This window comes from Montipora capricornis, chromosome 10 (assembly GCF_036669925.1).
Source record: "Montipora capricornis isolate CH-2021 chromosome 10, ASM3666992v2, whole genome shotgun sequence".
NCBI lineage: Eukaryota > Metazoa > Cnidaria > Anthozoa > Scleractinia > Acroporidae > Montipora > Montipora capricornis.
Window position 1 is genome coordinate 58,807,786 of NC_090892.1, and position 24,097 is coordinate 58,831,882.

At 39.1% G+C, this 24,097-nt stretch overlaps 2 protein-coding genes and 2 long non-coding RNA genes across 4 annotated transcripts; 2 read left to right on the top strand and 2 right to left on the bottom strand.

Moving 5' to 3' along the window:
- Window positions 1-1,544: 1,544 nt before the first annotated feature.
- LOC138019059 (melanotransferrin-like) lies at window positions 1,545-10,059 on the top strand. The gene is made up of 5 exons (XM_068865717.1): window positions 1,545-1,697; window positions 4,658-4,870; window positions 7,004-7,282; window positions 7,587-7,844; window positions 8,284-10,059. Exons 1-5 carry the CDS (start codon window positions 1,640-1,642, stop codon window positions 8,712-8,714), a joined length of 1,239 nt encoding a protein of 412 aa, XP_068721818.1. The 5' UTR covers window positions 1,545-1,639; the 3' UTR covers window positions 8,715-10,059.
- Window positions 8,923-12,558, bottom strand: LOC138019067 (uncharacterized). Its single transcript, XR_011126101.1, has 2 exons — window positions 11,977-12,558; window positions 8,923-10,686 (listed from the first exon to the last, which is right to left on the bottom strand). It is a non-coding gene; the product is annotated as an uncharacterized lncRNA (long non-coding RNA).
- Window positions 12,559-15,058: 2,500 nt separating this feature from the next.
- On the top strand, window positions 15,059-23,769 carry LOC138019057 (ankyrin repeat domain-containing protein 60-like). The gene is made up of 3 exons (XM_068865716.1): window positions 15,059-16,323; window positions 16,952-17,027; window positions 22,111-23,769. The coding sequence occupies exons 1-3, from the start codon at window positions 15,372-15,374 to the stop codon at window positions 22,424-22,426; spliced, it is 1,344 nt and encodes a 447-aa protein (XP_068721817.1). The 5' UTR covers window positions 15,059-15,371; the 3' UTR covers window positions 22,427-23,769.
- On the bottom strand, window positions 18,483-20,610 carry LOC138019066 (uncharacterized). The gene is made up of 2 exons (XR_011126100.1): window positions 20,144-20,610; window positions 18,483-19,562 (listed from the first exon to the last, which is right to left on the bottom strand). It is a non-coding gene; the product is annotated as an uncharacterized lncRNA (long non-coding RNA).
- Window positions 23,770-24,097: the final 328 nt, after the last annotated feature.

The window sequence follows — 24,097 nt, forward strand, 5'->3', positions numbered from 1 at the left end:
AATGTAATTTAGTTTAGCTACCTTTTAATTTTCGTTTGTTTCTTTTATCTTGTTATCATGTATTTTTCTCTTTCCTCTTCTTTATGCATTTCCGTTTTTATTAATTTTACACATCACGTAGCCTTTTTATGTCATTTCCGGTAAATATAAAGATCTGGTAACAAGCATTTATCCGAAATATTATATTATATTATAATATTATATTATATTGTTCACGTTGTCTTGACCAACCTTTGCAGTATATTTTCCATTTTTAATATTAAACTTAAGCCCTGATTTATTTCTAGACTTAATTGAAACATTGTGAAACTAATCAAAAACCTTGAAGAGCGAAACTATATACTAACAAATAAAACGAAAAAAATTCTTATGATCCTTGTTGTGAAAATGCTTAAAGTTGAACTTATTCTGAACTCGATCGACAACGAAAACTGAACTGACGAATGAACGAACTTGAATAACTATTAGCCGCTTTCAATAGCGAACGATACTGGAAGCTAAATCACTGCTTGTCCGATTTTCCCAAATGGGGCGGCGCTAGTCTTTTTGGATGTCACGCAACTTTTGGGGAAACGTTGCGTGACATCCAAAAAACGGCTGCGAGGGAGACAAGGGCGGCGCCTATATTGACGAAAACAAGTCATACAAATTAATGGTTTATTACATATTGTTTCTCGTGAACACTGACAACAGGTTAAAGCTATTATCCCTGCTTGTCTCCGCTGCATTCCACTGTGGTTAGTCTCTTCAAGTCTCTCGTCTTCTTTTCGGACAAATAGGTTAAAAATACGATCAAATCTGTATCAGGTGGTCGTATTCTCCTAACTACTTCCTTAGGTTTCTTCGTTGGCTGCTCATGAAAATTTGGTGTTATATCAACAGCATACCCTAAGGCTGATAAAATACTTTATTCTCAATACTGTCTACCTGACATTGTATTGAAAATGAGAGGTGAATTTACATTCTGATTAATCCTGTAAGTCAAAGAGGTAACGGGTTCCAATGTACTCACAAAACGTTCATCGATTGCCGCTGCTGATCTTACAGAATGGGTGACATCCATCCATTCACGGTAAACAAAGATATATAAATCACGAAATGCTGAGCAAAAGTTAAGTAAATGAATGCAAAAAAAATTGGAATAACAGAAATAATGTATATGAATAACCCTTATGACCATAACAGGTGAAGCGAAAACTAACTGAAATGGAGAAATAATGTGGAAAATACCGGAGAAAAGCCGGAATTTCCCCGAAGCATGAAAATCTACATGATCTCTTAAACGAGTGTAAGGGCCAGAAAATAGATTAATGTAAGATGAGAGGGTGTCACAAAACTAGTGAATTTGATCCTTTAAACGCAAATTGTGCGTACCGTTTCGCGGCGTTACGACAGAGGCTACAAAATGTTTTCAAAAAAGCACGGTCGGGAAAGACTCGCTGAAGAATGGAGGTGTAATTCGGGGAGTACGACAGTGTCGTCGTCAAAGCAACCCCCACGTCACGATAAAAATATTTTCTAACTGTGACGACCTCGTTTCAGCACCAATCAGCTTTACTGGCATTGGTCCAGACTGATATTTTTCCAATCACATCTGGGCGCTGTCTGCATTCTGATCTTGATCACGTCCGAAGTCGCAATGGCTAAGATTCTGCTCGCTTTTCTGACATTGGTTTTCATACAGTTTGCCCAATCAGGTAAGAAAAGTGGCACGGTCTTTCGCCTCTTTTGCACCTTTGCTCCGCATGTGCGTACATCAATCAGTTTGCTTTGGGTTCGTTTCCTTTGATATCCTTCCGCCATGTTCACTTCCTTTCTTGTATTGACCGTGGCCAATCAGCAATTTAACGAGGATCATCATTTAGATAATTGATAAAGAGCTAGATTCCTGTTTTACCTGCACTTTGAGTCGTCGTTCAGTTATCAAGCACTTCCGCACGTTTCCGCAACGGTACGACGCATGCTGATTAAGTGCAAGTCCTCTCTGGAGCTTCATAGTTTCAGAGATGCACTTTAAAAGACCTTCTCCATACTGACACTACCTGCTTATTATAACAAGATAAAACAGTTTTAACTGTATACTTAAGTTAAAAACATGCAGGGCGTAATTCGAATGCAACAGTGACAAACCTTCGATTTTTTTACAGACGTGTCTATGGTATGTTTAGTTTACTGAGCTTGCAAAATGAAACAAAGGTTTAGCAATGAGTTAGAAGAATAAACTGGGTGAGCTTTTCAGTTTTAAATGCTGAACTTCTGTCAGAGACAGATATTAGATTTTCTGGTCTCTTGCAAAAGGAAGTTGTGTGTACTAATTGAACCTGATTGATCCATGGAAAACATAATCCACTTTCGTTTTGCTTGCCATTTTGCTAATCCAGATAAGGTGATCTCAGAGTGTGTTGGTCGGTCATAGGATACTTTGTTTTTTGTGAATGCGCATTGTTTTTGGCAAAAGGCCTTAAAGACGTTCGCTCCCAAAATGTTCCCACGAACAGATTTTTTTTAACTTGCCACGCAGAAAGGTAATGATCTAATTTGCCAAAAAGGCAAAAAAAGGGGGGGCGCAGAGCTGCTTTTCGAGATCATGAGGTGAGCTTTTAGAAACTTGCATTATTTTAAGACAATCTAAGCTTACAACTGTCAGCAATAAAAAAGGTACATTAGTGAAATTTAGATCAGGTAAACGTACTCAATTCAATGTTGAAACTAAATAAACTTTTGCAGCTGATGTCTCTTTCTGTGGTGAAATAGACCTTGAAAAACGATACATACTAGTCTAAGAAAGAAAACGTCGGTCGCACGAGTACATAAAAAGCGAAATATTTGTGACTTCTCACTTACAAATTTTTTTTGTTTTTTTTTGAAACGGGCAAAATCAGGAAAGGAAGTGATCTACGGAAAGAAAAATGGGGATCACCGAGCATTTAAGAGAGTAAAATATTCGCAATGACACGTCATTGCGCGACATTTCCGAGAAGACCTGGGTCCACAGCTATCCCATGATGCCACACGCTTTCACGTTCCATTCTTAAGCAAAATGTTTGCGGCTTTATCATCGTGTTTACCTTCGTGGTCTGCGGTGCATGACGTGTGCGTGACATGCGTGAAAAAATGCGCAGTAGCAATGGGGGCGAACGTCTTTAATTGAAGATATTGATCAACTTTCTGAATTCAGCGAAGTTTCGACCTCTTGGACGAAACAAAAAGAAAGGAAGAAAGCAACAGACAAGTAAATATTTTTCGAGGCTTGCTTGCATGTGCTTAGTTTTTCGCCCAAAGTTAGGCGATTATAATAAAGGCATTCACAAAAAACTACCAAGAAAGTTTCTTTGGATTTTGACGTTTTTTAACCTTATTATTTGCGATATCCCAGTTGAACGGTAAACAAGGCTAAAATGACAGTGGACATTTTTGTGAAACTGAGTAAATTGGATCCGCAGAAATCCACTTATACTTCTGAACTAAAGGTGTTGACATTGGTGGATGGTTTCTCAGAAAACCTTGGTACATTGTGATTCTCATGATCTCGTTAATTTAAGACACCTACGACTCTCTGAGTGAGAAGAAGGTTTCAAAACATCTTGGGGTCCCTCCACTGCCTTGAAAATCCAAAATGTGACTACAAATTTCGTTTTCTCCCTCCGGAATTATGCCTTAAGGAATGAAATAGTTCCCTGTACTTAGAGCCCCATATATTTTCCATAAATGAACATTATATAACCTTTCTTGAAGGGTCATTGTGACAGTCACGCTATTTCAGTTATACCTCAGAACATTAAAAGTTATCTTTGCATCAATGAAGACCGAAAGATCATGCTTTACACCCTGCGAGCAGAGCCTCCTTTTGTCTTTTTCTTTACTGAGGAGGAGAAAAGTAGGCTCTGCCCGAATCGCGTCAACTCTTTGAAGCCGCCGCAGCCCGAACTTCTGGACTAGTCTATCTTGTTTTCTCTCGTCAGACCGGTTTTTCCAGTGCGAGCGTCCGTTTTTTGACAAAACCGATGGTTATAATTGAGCCCGATGTACTATGAAAAACCAAGATGGCGGCGAGATCTGGCATAGTAGGTTTGGGTTCGAGACTGTATCCTGGCAACATGCAGCGCATATTCAATAAAGATCTTACTCGATTCATGCAGAGCCTTTCTCGAGAACGCCAAAATCGAGCAAGCAAAAGAAAGGATCTGCTAGCAGGGTGAATGCGTTGGTTCTGTTGCCGATAACCATTAAAGCGCACTGAAGCTATTCTTTCTTGTTTGAAGCCAAGGATGGAGAGGATGGGAATGGATTGAAACTTGAAAAAAGTGGCCAGTTTTTTCAAGTTTGGAGACGGTGTCTTCAGAAAGTCGCTAAAAAATAATTACGAATAGCTCTTTGCGGCGTAAAAACATTTCGTATCTTCTCAGTGGGTTGTCAGAAATGTTGTACGTGTGAGCTTAAGTACCAATTTAGATTGTTACCCACTTTTGACCTAAAAACAGCAAATTTAGTATGATGTTGCCTCCTCACATTAATCATTTGCCTTGTGGATGACGATGGTGATGAAGTTCGGTTGAACGGATCCAGGCATTTTCCACTTTAAAACGTTTATCGTCCTCTGAGCTTATGACATTACTTTATTTTTTATTAAACTGATTTTACTGATTTTTTTTTTTAGCTCAAATAAGCTTCAAATGGTGTGTCAAATCGAGTTTAGAAAAAAACAAATGCGATGACTTCGTGAAATACGTCAAGGAAACCGCAAAAAATGCAAGTATGGAGGTGACCGCTCTGTGCGTTGTTGGAATATCCGCTGATGATTGTGCCACTAAAATAAAAAACAATGAAGCTGATCTCATAACCTTGGATGGTGGCAGAGTGTACGACGCAGGTAGGACGCCCTCAGCGCTTCAAGTTCTAATTTATCTCTTCTCGTTCCCTTTTTTTCACCCCACAGTGTACTGGAATATCTCTATGTTACTATAGCGCGCAGCGCGCTCTAGCAACCACATTTCCAAGCTTTGAGGTCATTGAGGCGATACTCACTGTTAACGTATCCTTCATAAAAAATGGGCTGCAATTTTAATAAAATTATTCCTTTCATTCACAATAGAATTCACAACCGGACAAAAGTCCCCTTTTTATGATCACAGCAAATCCCACATTGATGAAATCATATATGAAATGGATCATATATTGAACTGCGGATGTGAAATCAAGTGAAGCTAATGAACGCAATTTTTGCAATTGCGTTGAGAAGCCTGAAAAAATCACGACTTCAACGGTTAGGCTAACCCTAACCCTAATCCTAACCCGAAGGGATTGTGGGCTCATTTGCATTAGTAGGGCTAACGCTCAAATGGTTTGATGATTGATAGAAAACTAGCACTTCACATTACCCTCTAATTGATAAATCTGCTGTAATCTAAGTGCTACACGGCCAGCGTTTTCAAAAACGTAACCCTTCCTTCTAACTTTAAGCAAGTTGGAAAAGCAACTGTTTTCACGCGATTTCCGGTTGTCACTTGCTAAGCGACCTTAAAAACCGCTGGTGAAAACACGGCCATTGTTATGCTTACGTTGTCGTCGAAACCTAAAATTCGGTGATTTCACATTCTTGTTTTGTGAGCGGAGTGCAGCAAAGATATGCACGAAAATTCTTGTTCTTCGTTTTTCAAACGAATAATATTCTTGCTTTGTAGCATTGTCGGTGCCGTGGCCGAAGGTGATTCTCTGGCGTTACACTGCGCAACTCCAATGGGCATAATTTCTTGTGTCATTGGCGCGCACATTAGCTCGCTCACGTTGATAAAATGGCGGATTTTTGTTGACGCCAAGCTTACTCCGTCAAAGAATGGCTATCTTCCCCTGACCGAGTACGGTGGCCCCCATATTTTATTTCATTCCTTTGCTGACAATGGTGTCTTCATGGTGTAGTAAAAGAAATCAGTAAAATCTAACCATTGCACGACACCAGGCTGTGCGTCATATCATGGATTACATTTATAAAATCGAGCTAAATTTGTCCAACATCGCGGTTGCTCGACAATGGGCCTTATTCGCGCGGCGGCCATATTGGCCATAGACAATAGATTTCGCACCACGAGCCTTGAGTTGAAATGTGTTGGGAACGAGTTTCGGTGCATGCGCAAAAACAAAAGTTTTCAATCCCTCGAGACTCGACATGACCGCCGTCTGATTAAGGCTCAATGGATTTCAGCAGTGCAGCAGCTCTAGTAACCTGCCATTGTTTGGTATTGTAAGCAGCTTCTATTGTTTTGAAGTCTAAGTCATTGCGGTTTCAATTCTGCTTGAGTAGCGAGCCAATCACATTATACGTTGCAAGAGCTGCTACATAAGCCTTGGATATCCTTTCCATGTACCCGTTCGTGAAGTGCTAAGAATGAAGTCGTCGCAATGCGCAAACCTTGATTCGAATGTGTCACTGATGTTCTTACTTCACGCGGCAAGAACTCGCTTTCTACGATCTCCTAATGAAGGTTATGGATCACATAAAACCGAGCTAAATTTGTCCAACATCGCGCGGTTGCTCGACAATGGGCCTTATTCGCGCGGCGGCCATATTGGCCATCGACAATAGATTTCGTACCACGAGCCTTGAGTTGAAATGTTTGGGAAAGAGTTTCGGTGGTGCAAAACAAATGCTCAATCCCTCTGCAATCAACATGGTCGCTGTGGGATTAAGGCCTATTGTCATGGTGGCTTAAATAGCTATTTCTAGGGAATCACCTTTACACCGCTATTACATATTCTTTGCTTTTCAAACTCTCTAAGCGAAAGACCATCGCTGAAAGTAAACAAAAGTTCAAGGGTTTGGGCCCCCCTAGTTTGCTCCTCTAACTGATGGTTTTTCGCTTCGAAAGTCACTTTGACCACACCCGAGGTTCAAAAACATGGCTTTTATATATATCTTCCATCTTACCAAACCTGTAATTCAGGGATTTCTCCCACTAAAACAAACAAATTGGACATCGCTTCATCTTTAATGCTGTCTTTAATACAGGGAAGACAAAGGACCTGATACCCATTGTCTCTGAACAATATGGAAAGTACGGGGTCAAATATTATGGAGTTGCTGTGGTTAAAAAGTCAAACGAAGGGTTTAACTTAACGTCTCTGAAGGGAAAAAAGTCTTGCCACACTGGAGCTCGACGGACAGCCGGTTGGAGGGTACCCATTGGCTATATGCTTCGCACGGAGTTGATTCCAGCTGTTAAGTGCGGGAACAAGCTGAATGATTTCCTATCGGCTGCCGACTTTTTCAGCGAGAGCTGCGTACCTGGTAATTAGCTTTATACTGTATTCTATTTCCCTGCTCAAGTTGATTTTATTCAATATTATATATTTTATTTAGTCAGCAGTTACAAACAACAAGCGCTTGCTTGATGCATGTAGACACTTTAATATGTGTGAAAGCAAACAAAAACGTAGGAAAACATTCAAATTGTGTTCTTTCATTCGGAAACAAAAAACTAAGTAACGTTGTCAGCCGCCTCCTATACGTTAAAATGAAACTAATTTGATTTAACAACGTACGCCATCTGAAGGTGTTAATGATCTATTTCATTTTTCAATTTTATTAACAGGTGTTAAAACATACAATACGACAGGAGAGATTCCCGGAAAACTTTGCGCACTTTGCGCAGGAACTGGGGACACCCAATGCTCCGGAGATACGAGCGAAAACAAGTACGCTGGGTACCATGGCTCCTTCAAGTGTATGGCGGAGGATAAGGGTGATGTAGCATTTGTTAAGCATGTAACCGTAAAAGAAGTTGTGGCTATGGGAGGTTATCGCTCTGCGAGTGATTACCAATACCTTTGCAAAGATGGCAGCAGGAAAGGTATTTGTTTTTTCCAATAATAGAGCTAAATATCAGCCGGCCTATTTCTCCAAACTGAAAAGGGAGTAAGGCCTCACGGAGTAACTTCCGATTAAACAGTGGCATGTAAATTAACAACTAGAATCGGTACAATTTCTCTTAATTTCCTTGTATGAGTAAAGTTTTCCTTGTTGAAGAAAAAAATCTATTATTTTCCCATGTCTGCGTAACTGGGGCTTGACTGGGACAAATATCATTTGAATTGATCAACAAATTCGCACGTCAAACCGAGTACTATGGATTATTGAAAGCCAAATGATGCAAAATTTTAGGGCCAAACTGGTTTCAGGTTCAACCTTCTTGTCAAGGTGAAGTTGAATTAAGTTTAACATCTTGGTATCTTCACTTGAAGTGATGCAATCGCTTTTGAATTGAATTTGTCTTATATTTTCGTCACCAGAGATTGGACAGCACGAGCAATGTTACCTTGGTTTCAACCCCGCACACGCGGTGGTCACGAGAAAAGGAAATGCTGATGTTGACAAAATCGTCACCATTTTGACAAGCATGAGTGAAAATTATGGCATCAAGCAAACAGACCCGGGCAAGTTCCAACTTTTTAATTCCACTAAGTATTCCAATTCAAGTGGTAATTTGATCTTCAAGGACTCCGCCACTGCCCTGGTTGCCATCGCAAAAGAGAAGCGGACTTATAAGGGTTTCCTAGGTGACGATTATGTCAAAGATGCCGAAGCACTCAAGTCATGTGACTTCCTTACTTCTTCTCCAGCCATAACGGAAGCAACAGGAACAACACCAACGTCTGCGGCGATCATCCCTTATGCCGTGTATGTGCCTATTGCAACATTGATGTTCCTGATATCAATTTAGACCAGATTGGCGGCTGGACGGCTGTCAGAGGCAAATAAAAACAGTTTTCATAGACTAAGAAATCAAGACAATTAGAATTGGGAGGACAGATTTGCTATTGTTTCCAATCCCTTCCAGATAGTAGTAATACTTATACCGTTAATACCAAAACTACTACTACTACTACTACTACTACTACTACTACTACTACTACTACTACTACTACTACTAATAATAATAATAATAATAATAATAATAATAATAAATTAGGCGATCCTCATTCTACCTAGGTTGAATACGTACTCAGATGAATTGAAGAAACTTTCTGTGGAGCCTAAATTAGGCCTAGAGAAAAATTAGGGTCAGGATTAGTTTTTTGTTATGACACATGGATATTCATGGACTTATTTCAAAAAAGAACATACTGTGTTGGGTTGAGCATGTTCGTCGATGCAGTGTAGTGGTGAAGACAGAGGGCTACAGATCAGCATGGCTTCGGTTGTTCAAAAGATGCATAACGCTATCCACTTTTCGAACAACCGAGGCCTAGAGGGTTCGAGTTCGAGTACCGGTAAGTGCATAGTACAGTTCTTTGTTTCCTTACTATGTTGTAATGTTGAGACTGATTGGATAATTGTATGAATACAGAAACCGATAAGATGATACAAAAACATTTAGATATTTTGAGATGCGTAAGATATAGAGATGGAGGGAAGGAAAAGGTGTTTCAATCTATTTTGGAGGGTTGATAGCTGCTTTAGGTAGAGTGCCTATCACGACCTAGGTAAAATGAGGAACAGTAATTTAACCTAGGTAAAAACGGATTTAACCTGAGACCGGATTTGATCGACATGTACACTTTTCCGTTCAGGCTGAGATTATCCAGATTTTTAAGAAGAACATACCTCAGTAGAGAACGTCTTTATTTTGCCCATCTGTTTTGTTTTTGTTTTTGTGAGTAGTATAAATAAAGGTAACAGGACAATTAACTCAAATACTTTGGCAGGTATTTGAACTGATTGGTCGACAATGTGGCTTTCCTATTACGTGATACACTGAAGAACAATTCTGTTTGTAGTCGAACTTTAAGAACATGTTAGGAACGTTTTCAAGCTCAAATCGCAAAAAAAGTAAAGAAATGAATAAAATAAGAACGTTTAGCTTCAGCCCTAAGATTAGACTTTCCCGATGATAAAAAAGAGTGAACTACAGTAGGTGCGTGTTGAAATGGAGGTGTGGTTTATTTTTGTTACGTATCATTAGGTTTAAAAGTGTGTTCGAATCATTTTCGTACCGCATTGTAATAATAACAATTATACGTGTAGAGGATAAATGGAGGATTTTAATAAATTTGCCGTCTTAGCTGTACGGAATATAGTTTATAAGAATTGCTATCACAAGCATTCAATCGATCGATATTATCCATTCACCAAAGGAAAGAAACAATATTAGACGGCATGCTGGTCCCTCTCACTGTAATCTCTCCCGCACTATAGAACTTGAAAAATCCCCATTCCTGCTATACCGATTCGACACGTTGATCGGAGTCATTACGATTTCGATATTTGAAACATGATTCCTGAATGTTCATTATTAATTAAGGACAGTCGGCGAGTGGGCTCATCATTTTGAGTCATACCTTTTGACGAATTATCTACAATCGGGCAAAGTGGACGAAAATTTTAAAGTATTCCAAAGTATAAAAGCTTCCCAGTCCCTATTGATTCTAATTTGACCGTGAAGTATCTGGGGCCTCTGCAACAATCCGCTGGCGGGAACTCATAGCTTTAATCGCAAGAAAATAGTTTGAAAGTCGAATCATTGAATAGTAAATCTCTCCCTACGTAAGAAGAAGATTAAATAACTGGAACAAAGTTCGGCTTCATTTTCAACAGTCTATCCAGAGCAGGAGCCGTTGCCTCAATTTTCGCACATTGTCCCCATGCCTGCTCATAAATCCCGCCAAGGTTGCATCCCTTAAAGTCTCCATTTTCTATAAGAAAATGACAATATATGAGATGTCACAAGCCGCGTGCTGAGTCTATCATAATTTCAAATCATTGAATAAAAAACGCAGCACTATGACGAATCGTGACAGGTTCATTTGTCGTACCAGAGAAAGCTTTGTACAATTATCGTAGACCAAAGATTAAATTGTTAATCAGGCCAATGAAAGAACACGGCACATGAGCACAACTAAATCACGCCAACCAATCAGAATTCGAACCAAGGAGACGCAGCAAGTTCCAAGCGCGGGAAGCAATTAACTTGCAAGAGTAGTCAGCCAATCGCTAAGCACGCCCATGAAATGCAAAGTTACGGCAAAATTGCCATTCGCTTTTGGGCTTTCCGCACGACTGAGAACTTCTGCATGACCAAACCTTTCTAAATAACTGCAAGAGAATTCATCATACCCATTCGAGTTCCATCATCGTATAGACCGCAAGTTTCTATGGTTTATAGGCTGATAAACCAAGCGGGATGTTGGTAGAACACGAGAAGAATTCGTAAATCACGAGCCGCAGACGAGTGATTTACGAAATCTTCGAGTGTTCTTCCAACATCCCAAGTGGTTTATCAGCCTATAAACCATAGAAACTTGTGGTCTATTGCTTTTATATAATAATTCCGAAAACGCGCGATTTTTCTATGAGTTTACTGGCACAATAGAACATAGCTGATTGACCAATCAGAGCGCGCGCATTAATTTGGTTATTATATAAATGCTAATATTTATGTTAATTCAAGCGTATCTACATTCGTAACGGGCGTACAAGTTACGGTGGCCATAGTGTTTGAAAGTGGCTGTTAAGAAATATAAGAGAATTGAAAATGAGTTAAATAAGTTACAAAACAACAGATAACAAAGAGAACAAATTAAAGAAATTTTTGTTTTAAATATGATTACATAAGAATTACGTAATAATAAAAAAATTGTAAAACACCCGCTAAAAAGCAAATAAAATATAGCAACAAGATGGTGTTAATTGTAACGAATCCTATTCCTGGAATTAAACTCGCACCTTCTGTTAAGTTTATGAGATTTGAGGGTGCATATATGAGCACACCAAAAGGCCTCTCTTGTGGGCAGACGATCATCAAGACTTAACGAAAGGTGCGACAGAGTCGCCCGCGGACGAACTTGGACTTGACTTGGCCTTCCTCGGAGATGGAAATGAAATGTCTTTGGATATATTACTTCGTATGATTGCCACACTACAACTAGTACTAGACCATGTTGATGAATAGCAAGTTGAATGAGCGGGGTCACTCAGAGATCTACCTGTGTGAATAAAGTGGCAAAATGACGCTGTTCTTGTTGGATGTGCATGTGGACTGGAGGAGGTTCAATAACTTTTCCGATTCGCCTTTTGCATGGTTTGAGTTGTTTGTGTGACATTGGCTCAATAACAGGTTTCTGAAGGCGGCGAAGAAACGGAAAATTGTGATGGAAGCACTCTTCTTTCTATACGCGGAGCGAATCATGGACTGGAAGGATCCGCTCCCTCGATATGGACGGGCGCAGGACCTGGGGGAGACCGCGAAAAAGCTGGTGGGAGGTCTTGAGAGAGGACCTCCAGTTATCTGGACTAATCTCAGGGAACGCAAACGGCCGCAGTTTATAGAGAAGCGTCGGAAACGGCCATGCAATGTCAGACCCGCGGTTCAGTGGATAACTGATAGCGTAAAGGATAGTGAGTGAGTGAGTGATTGAGTGAGTGAATGACGCTCGTCTCCTCGTCTAGATGAGATACCAGTCTCTCGCACCGTTATCTCCCAGATACAGCTGGTACCTGCAGTGGAAAAAGTTGGTTGAAAAACACGGAGGGAGAAGCGCATCCGGTGCGAGTGGTTGGACAGCAACCCTGAGTAAGGAAATGGGCCCTTTAATTTGCTTGCAGTATAGTGATCACATGGTACAAAAACCGCCATATTAGAACGCAAAATGTGCACTCGGGAAATTATCTCCCGGCGTTGGTTCCCGATTAAAGGACTGTATCTTTCTGATTAATTACGTTTTATTTCACTCGATTACAACTTCAAAACCTACTACGCTCGTTCGTAGTCCAACTAATCATTCAATCGAATCCAAAGCATTTACATCAATAGCTTTTATGCGGTATCGAAATACAATATTACTGCGGTTAGCAAAGGGTTTGCGGTTACCCTTATCTCATCAATTGTCATAACACAACCACTTATACGTAAACGTATAATTATTCTTCGCCTCCTTTACGTGTGTTCGTTATCAATCTCATGCATTGAAATAAATGTAACGCTTTTACCTGCGTTGCACTACAATTTGACTATTATCAGACAGTTACTGCAAGGATGATAAAACTCCACTTCGTCTTCTGACGGTCCAAATCATAAACCCTTCCTCCATACATGTCCAATACACTCGACCTGAGTCGGGTTGTCTTCACTCGCAGGCGGATTGACTCCGATCGCGACCGGAACCGGAAATGGGTGCATGGCGCTTGATCAGTGGTACCACTCAGTATGGGTGTATTGGACAACCCTCCATACATGTCCAATACACTCGACCTGAGTCGGGTTGTCTTCACTCGCAGGCGGATTGACTCCGATCGCGACCGGAACCGGAAATGGGTGCATGGCGCTTGATCAGTGGTACCAGAAGTGAGGGTTAACAGGAGCTAGGGGGGATTGAACAAGTTGGCAAACAGACTCGATCGGATCCGATGGAGACAGCTCTTCCTGGCAAGAGTCAATCGGACTCTCGGAAGTCAGTTTGCGCGTGACAGAAAATATCTCTTAGCCGTGACGCGAAACAAGCACACGCTACAGGTGAAATATACGTCGTTCTTAAAGCCATGAGGCGATACAAGCGCGCTACACATGTAACATTAGTCGTTCTTTAAGACATGAGGCGAAAGTCAACATCACGAAACATTGCACTCCACACTATACCTCGTTCTTTAAAGCATGAAGATGAACAAGATTTTCACAAATCCAGGTCACTGAATTTCCGATTGCGACAGAAATTCTTGTCATCCAATCTCCGACAACAATAAATTATTAGCTCCAGTTCTAAGTCAGTCAAATTCGCAGTTCTAGAGTTATAAGTTCTAGAATTCTCAATTGTTATATGTTACCCTCTGTGGGCTCTAGAATGTCTAGAATGTCTAGAGTTCTAGAACAGCCAGACTCTCTAAGTGAGTTCCAGAACGTCTAAACTGCACACTAGACTTGGTTGATTTCACTGATTACCATTCACAAGTTTAAATACTAAGCACTCAAAATCCCCATGAATACCATGTAACCGCGTTATACCTCGACCGTATCCAAGCACCTTAAGTGAGCTAAAACGTTCCGCCGTTTTCCCAAACGAATTAAAAATGGACATGAAAACTTGACTAAACCAGGTATCGCTCTTAACTTTCACTTTGCGGTTCGGTTAACTACACTTTTCACGACATTATGTGAAGAAGAAAGCACTCGTTTACTGATTAAGCCTAAGCGCTCCTTTCAGTTATTAGGCCCCAGTAAGCACTCTCGCAAAAGTTTAGCTTTCATTTTGCGGTTCGGTCAACTACAATCTCCGACAACAATAAATTATTACCTGTTCAGTCAAATCAGTGTTGAAGACAAAGATAATCTGCGTGAACGAGAGCCTTGAATGAAAACTTCCATTTGTTTTTCTAATTGAAATTGTGATTAATTCGGAATAACTGATATGTTATTTATTTATGAAAATAAGTAAGTGAAAACAACATTGAAAGATGTTTAACAAACCCAAAAAATTATTACTACCCCAGCAAGAACTTGTTCGCCGAACGTCCGGCTCGGTGTGCGCTTGCAATGTCAATGAACCACCGAAGCCATCGCTCCACTTATGTCCAGAAATGCACGGGATGACAAAAATGGCAGATTTGGCGAAAGAGCTCCACGATTGACAATCTTGGCGAAATTAGCGATTTTGGCGATATTTTGCCAATTTCGTCGAAAGCCGCCTACTTGGGGCCAGAAGCAAACTCTGCCAGATAAACTGTCCTCTCTCAAGATGATTATATGAGCACTTCCATTGGCAACCATCCTTATGCATCTGCCAACGTCATCGAGGTCATCTGCGACGTCACGTTGGCTATGCTGCGGTATTAATTTGAGACGGTGGGTAAGGTGGGTAAGTTAGGTAGGTAGGTAGGTAGCTACAATAGGTAGGGTATGTAGCCTTTTTTTATACACGATACGTATGAAAGCTGAAAGCTTGTGGGGTCGTGTACAATCCAGTTTTACAATACGTTACAGCTATATATTAAAATGCAATTAAATACAATATTTAAAAGCGTATTGAAATGCTATCAATGCCACATTGAAACAAATAATTCAAATATATACAAAATCTTCAACTTCAAAACTAGCGGTCGGGGGTGATAATACATTAATTTTATGGGCCTCAAAAAGCTGAAAAGTTCAATGAGCTTTCTAGCAAGGTTATAGTCGCTTGTATCGACAAATGATGAGCAGCCCTATGCCGCGAGATGTAGCGTGACAATTTAAAAAGAGCGAAATGTAAATTAAAATTGACAGCGTTGCTACGGTGACAACTATACTAAAACAAACTTGGACTGCAAATGGCAACATGGCGACTGCTGTGAGGTAAATCGCGAATTCGATCAATGAATCGAAGTCTTAGGGTTATTTGAGCGAAATGCAATGTCAACTTTTAGGAAAACCAAGAAAGGACTTAAAATAGCTTCTTTTGATATATTCATTTACATAGCTAGCGCGGGAGAAAAGTTTTTACTGAAGAAGGTTCACCCCGAAATGAAGATAAAGGAACTTAAATGTTACGCTGAACTAGTTGTTGGAATTCCTTACAATTTACAGCGATTGCAGTATCTAGATGAAGGAGATATGCTTGACGATTCTGATTTAAGACACAATGATGTAGTTTCTGGAGCGACAATTAATTTAAAACTCTGGAGAATATGGGACACCCTTGTTGCGGCTGTCTGTAGAGGTGCCGTGGATCAAGTTCTAGTAGAAGGTGTTGAAGTCGACAAAGCTTGGGAATCATTAGATCCAGTAAGTTACAGAAACAAAGTTTCTCTTGCAAAGGAAAGAGCATCAGTTGCTCTCTTTATTGCCGCTCATCGTGGTCACACCAACTTAATCAGAATTTTAACAGACAACACGGACGCTGACGTGAACATGAAGACTCCATTCGGTCGCACACCGCTACATGCCGCTTCTTCTCAAGGGCATTCCAACGCTATAGATTTGATGCTGGAAAAAGGTGCATCGATGGACGAGATAGACGTGCAAGGCAAATCGGCTCTAATGGTGGCAAGCCAATGGGGTTTCAAAGACAGTGAAAGACATTTATTTCTATTCCAGTGGCAAACCAGAGCTGCCAAGACCAAACATAGGAAACCCAGTAAAACACTGATGATGCATCAACAGTTTGACTCGGCTTACCCCACATGGTTAAAAGGACAATACGCGCAGGTGTATTTCTGCCAAACGTTGCCTCCAGGAGAATTTGCTGGGACTGGATTCAGTGCTCCAAGGAGGAAACCGATGCAGGAAACCGGCCAGTCAAAATATGATTCATTTGTTGAAGAAACGTTTGAAGATATTCATCATTTGCCCCCTATTAATAACGGTATGTTCTAATAGTCTGATGTTTCTGTTCTAATAGAGTAAAACAACGACAAACTTTTGGATGGGAGGGGGTGGGAGGATGGGGAATTTGGATAAACCAACCAAAAAGTTCAAATGCGAACTATGGCAGGTTTTGACTCGACAGATTTGTTTATATTAAAGTATATTCTTCAAGGCCTCGCCCTCCCCTAAGCTTGTGTTAGGGGTGGGGATCAGTTGGGTCTAGATAGGGAAATACTAGCTCAGGTATAGACCCTCATCTTTGTTTGTTGTACATGTACATGTATTCATTATTAACTGACATCTTATTATGTGTCAATTTGTCATTTGATTATCATTAAGGACTCATAACCAACATCCCGTGACAATTCACCTTCAGTTGTTAGTTTTGCTAAATATAGCTGACAGTCATCAAAACTGTCAACACTAAAAATCATTCTCCTTTGAAATTTTCTATGTTAAGTGAACTAGTAATTTACCGGGTAATTTATTGAATTTGCTAGTCTGATGTTTCTGTGTCAGTCTGTAAAAGTTGACACATACAACATTATTGATGCAGTGCAGTAGCAGCAACTTCATGGGGTCAACCTTTTATCTTAAAGTTTGTCTTTTTTATTTATTTAATAAAGGTTCCAGGAACAGTACAGGGGGGTCTGTGAGGCAAGTTCTACCTCATGTCAGCTCTATGGATAGGTTAACCAGCAGGTAAATACTCTCGTACACTGTACCACAGAAAATATTATTATAATGGTCCACATCTTGGTTGTTTGACCTCATAACGGGTTGTGGGATTTGATCACCAAAAAGGTTATAAAATATTTTACTGTGACCTCCAGTATTTGACTTGATTTGCATTAATTGTTAATTTCAGTTGACAGTTCCCCAATTAGCTATAGTGCTTCAGTGCTAGAACAACTAGCCATCCTGTAGGTTGCAATAATTTATGGCCAGGCAGGTAAAAAAGTCGGACCAGATCGACTCAATTATAGGATCGCCCACCTCAGATCGACATTAAAAAAAAAAAGGATAAGACCTCAATAAAATTCACCCTAGCCCTACTGTAATCTTAAAGCTGACCTTGGTGTAATCGGGCATTGAGTAGTTATGGCCGCTTACAAAACCGTTTTTCTCTTGAACCTAGTTGATCCGGTCTGAGTTTTGTACCTGCCCATTTATGGCTTGTAATACTTTGCACTTGAGCCATAGATTGAACTCATAGAATGTGGGACTTATTATAACCCTTGAATACAGCTTCGAAAGAGATGTACATTTCTTTTATATTTTAAATTAAAGGTAATTTACTTTCTCCTTGATTTCAAATTTTCACATTTCAGTTATTGAAGGTTGATTGTTATCTGAACACAGACTGGGTGACAAATAAGTTTTCAGTCAGAGCATGTTCCAAAGAAGCAGTTGCAATATCAATTTGGAGCACATGTAGCTTTTCCCTGGTGAAAATCTTTGAAGGATCTTTGAAGATCCTTAAAGACTCCTCAAAGATCTTTTTGAGGATCTTTCTAAGGATCTTTTCTCAAATCCTCAAGGATCCTACCTAGGATCCTTAAAGATCCTTAAAGATCTTAGCCTTTCTTGCCAAGATCCTCAAAGATCCTTGCCAAGATCTTCAAGGATCCTTGAGGATCTTCGAAGATCCTGTCCAAGATCCTGTCCAAGATCCTGTGCAAGATCCTCAAGGATTTTTAAAGATCCTGACCAAGATCTTTGAGGATCATCAAAGATCCTTGAGGATGTTGAAGGAACCAACCAAAGATCCTTGGGGATCTTCAAAAACCATATCCAAGATCCTTAAGGATCTTCAAAGATCTGGTGCAAGATCCTTGAGGATCTTCAAAAACCCTTGCCAAGATCATTTGCAAGATCCTTGAGGATGTTTATGTCTAAATATCATTTAGGACTTTACAGGAACTTAACCAAGATTATTAATTTTATTGTCCACCTTCTCACTCTGAATTGCACTTATTGGACTGCGGTTTGATGTACAAATTCTTTTATTTAACCTGGAAAAAGGAGCTTTCTTTCTGTAAAAGAGAAACTTCAATACATAAAATGCTTCCTTTGTCTGTAAACTATTTATGTTATAATGCTAAGTATGATTGAAGTAAAATAACAATGATGAATCATGGGAAATCAATATCCGACTTTATTTGCTAGCATTCTTTATTGAACTGAATGAAAAACAGCCACACACTACGATTCTCACTTGAGTAAGATGCAAGTGAAGTTTGGTAAGGCTTATCACCCTGGCTTGTTATCCAAAATTGGCACTAACTCCTGGGTCAAAGCATAGTTAATAGAAGGGAATGGTTAGGAAGCTCGGCAAACATCAAAGGAGCAAACAAAGATGCCAAGATTTAGGTTGGAAAGTCCACGACCGTGCACAATCTTTTGTTTTGCGCTCATACACTATGCATGAATTACGTAACCAACACGTTTCTATTGGTTAGTTCCTCAGTACGGAGTAAACAACTATTGTGTTTTGTGCACGGTCAAGGCCAGAAAAGAGAACAAAAACCTACAACAAAGAAAGTTGTCAGGTTTCATAACCATTCACTTGTATTAACTATGGTCAAACGGATGGGAAGAATACAATAAAAATCTAACAAACCTGAACAAATGATGCACTGACTATTGTTCTTCACAGACTTGATGTGGATCAAGTTGCCTTTGACAACATTGTTGTTTTAACATTGAAACTCTGTGACAACTTTGCTCACATCTTATTCAACTGACAATCATAGTAGCTTTTGGAGTTATTTGGTCACATGCATGGTTATCCATTAATTAAAAGTCTAGCTGCATACAGTAAACCAATTTCTCAAAATTACCTATAATATGACTTGAATGTATATTAATAATCATAGAAACAATAGAGATAAAATATAGATACTCATACAGTTTTTATCAAGTACTCATTAATATCGAAGATATGGCTGGGAATATTTAAAATAATTATTTTCACAAACAGCCATTTTTATTGAGAAAATGTTTCTTAAAAATAAGACAAAAACCTTAAATTGTAGCCTAGAAAAACAGCGAAAGAGAAACATTACAAGTACATGTACTACAACAATAACGTTTGATTTTACCTAACACATTTGTATTTATTTCATTTTATCTATCTTTTTATTACTAATTTTTTTCTTCACTCAGTATTTGGTGCTATTGTCGGCTGAGGCTGCTTTTTGAGAACTTTTTCTGAATATTTTGCAGTTACGCATCCTGAAAGAAAAACAAAGCCATAAGGGCAAATTACTCATATTGATTATCATGAATTCCACATGTACTCGCAAGTCATGCCGTGGAAGTGGAAATAAATGTGCGTCACCTAACCTTTAATTTGAAAATTGCTATGAACCTCAGACACGTAGCATTTACAGAGAATCGAAGGGATCCTTTGCCAATCATATATTTGCAACAAACACTCTTTTGATGTAAACCTTATTACTAGTAAGTAATCTCGTTAAAGGTTCACCTATTTTTTACAGGATTAGAGCAAGTAAGCCGAATTATAATCCTTGCCTGTACATGTCAAATTATTTTGGGACTAGAAGTTTGAAAAGTTCCAATTTCGGCTAACTCAATGTTGTACGCAATTAAAATCTTTTCGAAATAAAACGTTTTGTTCCAGTATTACCATATCATTTTAAATGTGAATGCTTCATTGCCATGCAAATTAAACACACAAAGAATCTTAACCCCGAGAGATTTGAATTGGTTGAGTTAGCCGATTTAGTCTATCGTCATTTTTAAGGACAATAAGTCATCAACTCAAATATTACCTGCTTATAATTAGCGCCTACCTTTGTACTTGGATTGCTGTATGCATTTCCTCGTTTTGAATCAGTATTTAACGGGCAAAACAATCATGAATCTTAAGATTTATGCTCGTTGATTCAAACTTAGAATGTAAGAGGAGCCATCGTTGGTGACTGCTGACCAAAAGGGAAATGGATCACTAGTTTCCAGTCTTATCTCTCGCGTTTTATCCAAGACAACCCTTCGATTCATCGGACTGTACTTTAAAGAAAAAGTGAGCAAAAATCATAGCAGACTCATCGAATTAACCCTTAAAGGAATGTGAAAAGATACTGATCGAGCCGATTCGTCACTAGAGTCTCTAGATGTGGCCCTGAATTCTGTATTTTAGCCCTGGTATTTTTTTAAAGGATTACGTGCTGACACGAATTAATTCTTTGATATTTCGAGAGTATATTTTTTCATATTGCTTCTGGCCCGGCCTGCAGCTATTACGAGTTCATCAAACAAGGTAATCTGTTACTGATATTTCCGACAATCAATGGATTACATCAGAATAAACGTTTTCTTTTTAATTGATTCGTGTACAGCGTGATTATTTTTATGTTCAAAGTTTGGTTCCTTAACGATGCTTGAGGGTACATGTACGTAATACCTCATAGGATCTTTAGGGATTTTATACACTTCACTCCTAAAAAGGTCCTTATAAGATCCTTATCCTTGAAGGATCAAGATCACTCTAAAGATCCTTTTTAGAACCTTGAAAGATCCTCATAGGATCTTTCAAGGATCCTAACGGAGATCCTTTCAAGATCACTTGAAGGTTCCTTTTAAGATCCGTGAAGGATCCTCATAGGATCTTTCAAGGATCCTAATAAAGTTCCTTCCAAGATTACTATAAGGATCCTTTTAAGATCCTTGAAGGATCCTCATAGGATCTTTCAAGGATAGTAACAAAGATCCTTTCAAGATCACTTTAAGGATCCTTTTAAGGTCCTTGAAGGATCCTCATAGGATCTTTAAGGATCCTGATAAAGATCTTTTCAAGATACCTCTGAAGATTCTTTTAGGATCTTTAAAGGATCTTCAAAGATTTTCTAACATTGAGGACTCTTGGGATACTTCATCAAGATCCTTGAGGAAATTATCAGGATCTTGCAAAGATCTTACCAAGATCCACACACAAAATCTTGGAAAGATCCTCAAAAGGATCCTTGAAGATCCTCAAAGAGTGACTGAGGATCTTACAAGGATCTTAAAAGGATCCTTGAAAGGATCTTAATAAAATCTTTGACAGGATCCTTAAAGATCATACTAGGATCTTTTGAGGATCTTTGAAGGATCCTTATAGTGATCTTGAAAGAAACCGTAAAAGGATCCTCGAAAGATCCTCAAGGATTGTGTGAGGATCCTTTAAGGATCCTTCAAGGATCCTGTGAAGATCTTCATCTTTAAAGATCTTTGTCAGGTCTTTGAAGATCTTTGAAGATCTTTAAAGATCCTTTAAGGATTTTCACCAGGGTTTTCCCACATTTTCCTGAATTTTCATTTGTTTTTATTCATTGGCTTTAGTAATCAATCTGGCATTTATTTCGATATTCTTTCCTATTGAACTGGATACTTGACCTGGACAGCACTTTGCCTCACAAGCCTGTTTAAATACTGAGGTGTATTCAATAAAGTTTTAAGGGAAGGGAAAGGAAAGTTATTCTAGTGCTGGAGCACTAATTTCCGGGCCAGTCTGTCAAATGAAATTAACAGTTAATGCAAATCAAGTCAAATGGGTTTTGAGGAGAGCGGAAAACTGGAGTACCTATTAAGAAAAACCTCTTGGTGCAGAGTAGAGAACCAACAAACTCAACCCACTCTTACCAATGCACCAACCCTGCACCCCAAAAGGGTGAATGAGTTTGTACTTTTCTTAATGTCTATCCCATATTCCATAAAATTATTTTAATGTAGAATAATTTGTGCTGTTCACTTTGATTATTACCAGTAATTCGTTTTTTAGTAAATCCCAGGGAAGTTCAAAGTCAGCAACATTTGATGAGTGGCTGGAGGAGAAAAAATTTAAGAAACAAAAACAACTTCAGAAGGAAAGAGAAGAAAAGCGAAGAAAAGAGATGGAACAAAAAAGCAAGAGATTGGCGAAAATGGGAGGCTTAAAGACCTTTGAAGACTGGAAAACTACAAAGTTAAAGCAAACAAAAGACTTGCCAAGTATGGAAAAGAAACGAGATGACATTGTCCGAGAAGAGCCTGGAAGAAAATTCAGCATCGGCTTTGAACGCTGGTTAAACAGAACTGGTGCATTAGATCTAGCATGAGATATAGCATGCAATCAGGCTCACTTGTTTGAGCTTGAGTGAGTATTTTGCTGGTGGAGCTGCAAGTGCATGAGAAGAAAAAAAAATTGGGCAAGGAAAAAAATTACTTCCTTGATACCCGAAATATGATTGGGCCTGGTTAGGTCATAACATAATGCCTCATTTTCGGCAAAACACCAAATTTTCCTTTTTTTTTTTAAACACCAAGGGTTTTTTTGGGGGGGGATAGGTCAACCTCACTGAATTGTGTTTGATAATTTATCATCATCATCATCATCATCATCTCAGGCCTTCTGATAGGGTGCGATGAAAAAATGTAAATTATGCAAAATTTGCAGGGCACTGTATGCGATTAGAAAGGCCAACTATGCGATAAATAATGTAAATTATGTGATTTTTTTCTGAGCAATTTTAAGCTTGTTTTTCAAGGTTTCAGGATAGGAAAAACACGTTTTTACTGCCCTAATGACATTTTGAACACAAGGGAACAGTAATGAATCTTGATCGACATGAGTTGGGATAAGTAAAAAAAAGGTCTTCTGCACTATCGGCGCACCTTGTTAAAAGTTGAAAGAACACAGCTAACATGCCAAAATTATTCCTGTATGCTACGACTAGCTTCTTACACTTTGTTTTTGTGTGCAGTATTATTTGCTAATCTGAACAAAGGACGTGTTTGTGTTACACCAATAGTCGACTCTTTAGGAATGAGACTCGTACCAGGCCACCGACATGCAAAATAACGCCTTGAACTTCGAATGTTTACAAAATCGAAGGTAAGAAAGGCTTTTTAGCCGTTTTCCAAGGTAAATCATCTTAAAAATGGCGTATTTATGCAGGAACTCCTAAGAAACTTGTTGATTTATGTTTTATTTTTGGATTTTTGTGCGTTCTTTTGTGAATTTTTGCGATTTCTCATGAACTGTGCGATCGGATGCGACTTGAGGTCGATTGTGCGAAATCGCACCATCGCGTAATATCAGAAGGCCTGTCATCTTGAGTTACCAATGTTATTTATTTGACTTTAATTAAGCAGTATGTTTATCCCAGTTTTAACTGAAAAAGAGTAACAATGCACAAACAAATTCCAGTTGTGATACCGCTACTACACTAAAACTCCTCACTCCTCGTCATTCCAACAACAAGAGCTTGCTTTACAAAGGACCAAAACCCAAATTGGATAATAGTAATAATAATAATAAATAATAACATTATTATTATTATTATTATTATTATTATTATTATTATTATTAATAGGTTTAATTTGTGATAATACTTTTTATCAAGATAATACTTTGGACACAGCCTTGACCCAACAATAAAATATAGAATCATTTTTCCCAGATGTACAGAGCATGTTTTATTATGAAACTTTGGCGCCAATTTACTACGTGTCTCACCATCAGTCACAGAGGAATAACTGTTAAGAACTTACAAACAACACACTTAACATGTATTCCCTGAGTCATTTAGCCTGTCCCAGGCTCCCAGATAGTCGGGAAAACAAAAACAACTACGTTGGAAAAGCGAGAGGGGGCTTACAGGCTCCCGCCTTGCCTCGACCCAAGCCCCCCACTCATTTTTCGCATGCATTTTCTCCTCTTTCTCTACTATCTGGGAGCCTGCAACTGGCTATGAGTCATTCTGAATTCCAAATACTCTTCAGTCTCC